This window comes from Gopherus flavomarginatus, chromosome 16 (assembly GCF_025201925.1).
Source record: "Gopherus flavomarginatus isolate rGopFla2 chromosome 16, rGopFla2.mat.asm, whole genome shotgun sequence".
Lineage (NCBI taxonomy): Eukaryota > Metazoa > Chordata > Testudines > Testudinidae > Gopherus > Gopherus flavomarginatus.
Genome location: NC_066632.1, coordinates 26,656,414 through 26,663,156, shown reverse-complemented (window position 1 = coordinate 26,663,156; position 6,743 = coordinate 26,656,414). Strand labels below are relative to the sequence as shown.

At 61.3% G+C, this 6,743-nt stretch overlaps 1 protein-coding gene across 1 annotated transcript; it reads left to right on the top strand.

Annotated features, from left to right (window-relative positions):
* Positions 1 to 436: 436 nt before the first annotated feature.
* On the top strand, positions 437 to 6,346 carry WNT1 (Wnt family member 1). Its single transcript, XM_050924942.1, has 4 exons — positions 437 to 537; positions 2,569 to 2,822; positions 4,515 to 4,780; positions 5,858 to 6,346. The coding sequence occupies exons 1-4, from the start codon at positions 437 to 439 to the stop codon at positions 6,344 to 6,346; spliced, it is 1,110 nt and encodes a 369-aa protein (XP_050780899.1).
* Positions 6,347 to 6,743: the final 397 nt, after the last annotated feature.

Here is a 6,743-nt window from a genome sequence, read left to right as displayed (position 1 = left end):
CAGCCGTAGACCATCAAACTTTTTCCCCTAGTGGTTTAATTCCTCTCTGGGGGAATCATCTCTAAGAGGCTGCCAGAAACCAGAAGATTGGAGCCTTTCCTCCAGCATTTTCAGATTTTGGAGGATGCCAACGCTACTGCAGACTCAACTGTGACACGAGTTTTTATTTAGATTCTATTTTGAGGGTTTGAGTTTCTATACATATATCTCGATATTTCTATAGCTATAGATTCCTGTACAGCCATATCCACAGACACCCCATCTTTCCTGCGCTCCATGTGGATGTGGATATAGCTATCGAGATACAAACGATTAAACCAAAGAATTTGTTGTAGGATTCTCCTTGCAACAAGACTTTCTAGATCTATAATTTTTTGTGTCCAGACAAACTACTCTCGGGAAGTTTGGTACGAGTCACTGCCCTGCAGCCAACACAATGAGACCTGTGGCATTAGTTTTAGGGTTTAAGACATTGTGGGTTTTGGCATTTTCGTCTCTTTCCAACACTCTGGCGGTGAATAACAGTGGGAGATGGTGGTAAGTCTGTGCTTTTGCCTTTATATCCATCCTGTTCATTCTCCTTTTGCGAATAGAGCAGCCGTGGAGGGAGAGAGAAATCCAGCAGACAAGTGCAGAGAGGGGTCTGCTCGCAGGGCAGGAGGGAACGCAGCTGCTCTCCACAGCATCTGGAGATGTCTGGGGAGAAATGTCAAGAACTCAGGTGTTTACCTCTAAGGATGGAAGAATGATGATCCTCTGCGTTGATGAGAAAAGGCACCTTCCAAGGGGCTAGGACCCAGGGTGTTTCATCCAGCCCCAGCATGCCTGGCCCCTCCTGGTTTTCCTTTTCTCTGTAGGCAGATTTTTATATTTCCAACCAGATTTGTTTTCCCTTCTCTGTGCTCCTCTGTCCATCGTGGGCTGGGCTGGGCTGGGCTGGACTGGGGGGAGTTGCTGAGGGAACATGCTGTAACTTCCCCCCAGACACCCAGCTAGCGATCCATTCATCCCCATCTCCAGCTGTGGATGGTGCTGTATAAAGACAGGCATAGGATGATGCGCACAATGACTTGGGCTAATTCTACAGAGACCGTATGGAGCTGTCTTTTCATTACGTGTGTCCAGTCAGTGCAGGTGAAACAGGCGCTAAGCCCATACTAGACACTGTCACACGAATAGTCTGGCTACACACGCTCGCCATATCGACACCTACAAACAGAGGCACTGTGTAGACACATGCCTACCCGCAGCTCTCCAGTGCACACCACCCCTTGGTGTGGGCACTAGTTCTGCTTCCCATTTGTGAGCCTGGCCACCCATATTCACTGGTGAGATTAGTGTGAGCGACACAGCTGCACGCCCTGCCTTGACATTTCACGCTACGTGTGTGCGCGCGCACACACACAGACACACACACACACATAGCAGAGAAGAGCAGCAGGTATCTATCGCTATGCAGTAGCTAAGAGAGACATACCCACAGTTACGACATATCATATGGGTCACAGGTGTGTGTTTGTCTGTTGTGTGTCTGTGTGACAGCATAGTGCCAGCGCGGGCTGTGATCACTAGCTGCAGCGCAGGATGTGTGGGGATAGATGGGCGGGTGGGTGCATTAGGCTCTGTTCTGTCCCCCCTCACATCCCCACCAGCGAGTGCACACTCCTCCCTGCTGGGAACTCCCATCCCTGCCGTTGCTGGGGGGCAGTGGCAGCTCCTTCCCCTCCCCGTCCGGCTCTGGGGGAGGCTTCTTTCTCCTCTCGTTTTAATTGCTGCCTAGTCCGGGCCTGTCAGGCTGATTTAAGGCTGGGGTGGGGGGGTTGCAGCACTTGACCGCTCTGTGTGGATCAGGCCGCTCCAGAGCACAGCCGGTCGGGACTTAGAGCTGCCGGGAGCCGGCACCCTGCGCCCTGGCACCTCGAAGCTGGGAATGCAGGCTCTGCCCATACCTGGAGCCCCCTCTGCTGCCGGGTCTGAGCCTTTCCCTCGCCTACAAACTGGCTGAATGTCCTGGTTAGGGCAGGTGTTCTACCCCTTGGATCTGGGAGGGGAGTGAGGTTAAGTGGTTAGAGCAGGGGGCTGGGAGCCAGGACTCCTGGGTTCCATCCCCAGCGCTGGGAGGGGAGTGAGGTTAAGTGGTCAGAGCAGGGGGCTGGGAGCCAGGACTCCTGGGTTCAATCCCCAGTGCTGGGAGGGGAGTGAGGTTAAGTGGTCAGAGCAGGGGGCTGGGAGCCAGGACTCCTGAGTTCTCTCCTCAACTCTGGGAGGGGAGTGGGGGCTGGGGGCTTAGAGCAGTGGGGCTGGAAGCAAGGACTCCTGGGTTCCATCCCCAGTGCTGGGAGGGGAGTGAGGTTCAGTGGTCAGAGCAGGGGCTGGGAACCAGGACTCCTGGGTTCCATTCCCAGCGCTGGGAGGGGAGTGAGGTTAAGTGGTCAGAGCAGGGGGCTGGGACTCCCTTTGGTCTGAGTGTTGCTCTGGTCGGGGCGGGGCAGAGGGGGCAGCACTGATCACTGCCGTTCGGTCGGGCTTGTGCCGTGGTGCCTTATCCCCTGCCCTCGCTGTCGGCAGGGGCATCATCAACGTGGCCTCTTCCACCAACCTGCTGACGGACTCCAAGAATGTGCACCTGGTGCTGGACCCCAGCCTGCAGCTGCTGAGCCGTAAGCAGCGGAAGCTGATCCGCCAGAACCCCGGCGTCCTGCACAGCGTCAGCAGCGGCCTGCAGAGCGCCATCAAGGAGTGCAAATGGCAGTTCCGCAACCGGCGCTGGAACTGCCCCACCACCCAGGGGCCCCACATCTTCGGCAAGATCGTCAACCGGGGTGAGGCGGCAGGGGGCTCCTAGCGGGGGGGCCAGCAGTGATCTTGGCCAAGACAAGGGGGAAACGGAGGCAGAGCAGGTGCCAGGCCCTGGCACAGCCAGGAAGAGGCTCCCTGTGCCACGCAGCTCCCCTCCTGCCACGTGCTGAGGGCCCCTCCCCCTGTGTGCCATGCCTCGTGGGCCACATGCCCCCCATGCAGTGTCCCCTCCCATCCCTGTGTGTCACACAATTGGCCGGATAAGTGATGTGATGTCATCTCTCCTCCCCTGATTGGATGAGCTCCCCTGCCAGGCCTGCCCAGGGGATTCCCTCCCTGACTCGGGATTCCGTGGGCATTTCCTTGGGCTGGCAGCGAGGGCTCAGCGGGGGCAGGACCTCAGGCCAACACGCCCCGAGCAGCCCCTTGCCAGCTAGCAGAGCGACTCCTCTGCTCGGGGGGTGCCAGTCTCAGCCCTGGCTGCCTCGGTCAGCGTTTTAAAATACACTTTCCAAACTACGGCTCCATGGCCTAGTCGATGGCACCATGAATTGGGCCACTGGACTCCTGGGCCCTGGGCTCTGCCACCTTCCCGCTCTGCACCACTGTTTCCCCTCCTGCCCCTCGCCTAGACTGGGAGCTCTCTGAGCGTGCTGGGGTCTGTGCAGCACCTGGCGCGATGGGCCTGACCCCGGCTGGGCTGTAACACCCACAATAACGCCGCTGCCCCTCTGTGGCGCATGGGGGAACTCGGTCGTACCCCCACCAAAGGGCAGAGCTGGCCTCACCTCTGCCAGGGTGAAAGGGCCGGCGACCCTGGGGGGGGGTGGTGGTTGGGCTCCTTTCTAAGGCAGAAATCCCGCCCTGCAAGCTGGCTCCACTGGCCCCTGCCTTTCAGGCACAGCCCTCTGCCATATCCAGCCCTGCCAGTCAGGTGCTCCCCAAATGCTGGGTTTCCCCCACAAGCTCAGCAAGCTCCCCTGCCCCCTCTATCCTGCCCTGCCCCCACCAGCTCCTCCCCACCCAGCTCCCTGCTGCAATCCCCTATAATGGCTGCAGCCACTCCCCTAAAGCCAAGCTCATAATCACCCCCTCCTCACCTGCACAGGGAACCCCGTCTCGCCCCACGCCCCCTCCCTGGGGATCCACAGCAACACAGCAGGAGCTGCAACCTCCTGCCACCTGCCCCTTCCACCTGGGGGCCAGGAAGAACCCCTCTCACTTCCCCCTCACCACCACTAGGGGGAGCCAGGGAGCTCAGTATGCAACCGAACCTGGCGGCAGGTGGGAACACACCTTTCATTTCCCCCTTCACCTCTAGAGGGAGCCAGGGAGCTGCCCTGAGCTGGTACCAGGTGTGTTACCTGCGCTGGACAGACCCAGGGCGAGCCAGCCCCACTGTACTGCTGGGAGACAAAGTGACTCAGCCCTGGCCTGGCCCAGCCCCCTGACCTCCCGCCTGCCTCTGGAGTGAGCCCCCGTCCTCTCGGCTCCCCCACCTCCCCAAATCAGGTTGCCGCTGCTGCATGGGTGGTCAGCGTCTTCTGTGACCTGCCAGAGGCAGCTGGGGCCGATGGCCGCAGCGTGTGCCCTGCAGCTCCTGCCTGGCTCATGGCCAGCTGCAGCGCCAGCGAGACGGGACCACGCACTGGGGTGGTCGGCATCAGCCTGCATGCGGTGCCGGTGCCCTGAATGCCTTGGTTCCCTGCCTCCAGGCTGTCGGGAGACGGCGTTCATCTTCGCCATCACCAGCGCAGGTGTCACCCACTCCGTGGCCCGGTCCTGCTCCGAGGGCTCCATCGAGTCCTGCACGTGTGACTATCGGCGCCGCGGCCCGGGGGGCCCCGACTGGCACTGGGGGGGTTGCAGCGACAACGTCGACTTTGGCCGGGTCTTCGGGCGCGAGTTCGTGGATTCCAACGAGAAGGGGCGGGACCTGCGTTTCCTGATGAACCTGCACAACAACGAGGCAGGACGGATGGTGAGTGTGCACGAGTGGGTGTACGGGCACGTGGGGGTGTGCACGCATGGGGTGGGGAGACTGTGTGTGCATGTCTGTGCCTGTGCGTGTGTGTCCATGAATGTGTGTCTGTGCGCGCGTGCGCATGTCCATGTGTGTCTGTGCATGCATGTACATGCGTGTGCACGTGTGTCCATGTGTGGGCATGCATGTGCGTGCATGTCTGTGCACGTGTGCGCTGTGGGAGGAGCATCATCTCTGGGGCTCTTTTCCAGCCCATGTGGTCTCTGCTTTGCAGACAGGAAGCTGACAGGCTCCAGCATTCAGAGGGCAGCTACAGGATACCCTGGGGGTCGGGGGGCAGGTTCCTGACCTGCGACTTCTCTTCCTGGGGGCATCAGCAGAGGGCCTGGGGTTGCCCGCAGCCTCTGAGCAGAGGGATGGAGGGCAGTGGGTGTGCAGAGGACAGAAGCGCTCTGTGCAGCATCCAAAGGGGACAGAGAGACCTGGAGGGACCTGTCCTGCCCTCCTTGCCCCCTGCGAACTCCCAGCTCAGTGGGGGGGGAGCGCAGGACCGATCAGAGGGGAGGAGGGAGCCCAGGGAAGGGAGAGTGGAGGTGCGATGGGTGGAGCAGGGTTGGGGCAGAGCCGGGACACGCCAGCTCTGAAGGGCGAAGCCAGGGCTCCTTGTCCAGGCGTGCTGCTGCGCGTGGCCCTGCCGGCATCCAGCACATGTGGGAGGAACTGATGCCAGTTCCTCTAATTGCAGTAAAACCCCACTGGAAAGGAGCCCTGGGAGCCTCCGCGGGCTGCCTCGGGTTTCCAGCGCGAGGGCGGGCGGAGCGCAGCCGGGGCTGGCGGCTGCAGAGTGATCCCGGCGGAACGGCTCTGCCCAGAGCAACCCCCGCGACCTGTGAGACACTGCCTAATGAGTGTTAACAGGGAGGGCCCGTGTGTAAGGGAGGCCGAGGTGGGCACCGCCGTGGGAGCGCTCGTCGCGCTGGGGTCCCACTGGGCACCACTACAGGGCCGCTCCCAGCACTGGGGCACTGCTCTGGGGAAGCTTGCAGCGCTAACCGGGCCGGGCCTGTCTTGCAGACGGTCTTCTCGGAGATGCGGCAGGAGTGCAAGTGCCATGGCATGTCGGGCTCCTGCACCGTCAAGACCTGCTGGATGCGGCTCCCCACCTTCCGCACGGTGGGCGACTTCCTCAAGGACCGGTTCGATGGCGCCTCCCGCGTCATCTACGGCAATAAGGGCAGCAACCGGGCCTCGCGCGTGGAGGGGCCCCACCTGGAGCCCGAGAACCCGGCCCACAAGCCGCCCTCCCCCCACGACCTCGTCTACTTCGAGAAGTCACCCAACTTCTGCACCTACAGCGGCAAGATGGGCACAGCGGGCACAGCCGGGCGTTTCTGTAACAGCTCCTCCCCTGCCCTGGACGGCTGCGAGCTGCTGTGCTGCGGGCGGGGCTACCGCACGCGGACCCAGCGCGTCACCGAGCGCTGCAACTGCACCTTCCACTGGTGCTGCCACGTCAGCTGCTTGAACTGCACCAACACACAAGTGTTGCACGAGTGCTTGTGAGCCGGGGCCAGGCGGGAGCAGAGGGATGGAGGCAAAGACCTTCCCTGGGGGGAGATTAAAATCAGGGCCCCACCCTCATCCCGCCTAGCAAGGGCACCGCATCCGAGCAGCCGCTGCAAGCCGGATTCTGCAGCCCCGTGACCCCGGAGCTGCCACTCTCAGTGGCAGACCTGGCCCCAGAGAAAGGTGAGGGCCTGGCAGACATGAGGGGAGGGGCCGTCCTCTCCAGACCCCTCCAAACTCTTCCAGGCCAGGACACCTGCAGGGGCGACAGAGATCACCCAGTGGTGACCCAAAGGGCCCTGTGGCAGCCCTCTCCCTGTCACCCCGCAGGGTCTTATCCCTGGGTGCATTTGGGCGAAAACCTCTTCCTGCCCCATGTCCTGGGGGTGGGTCC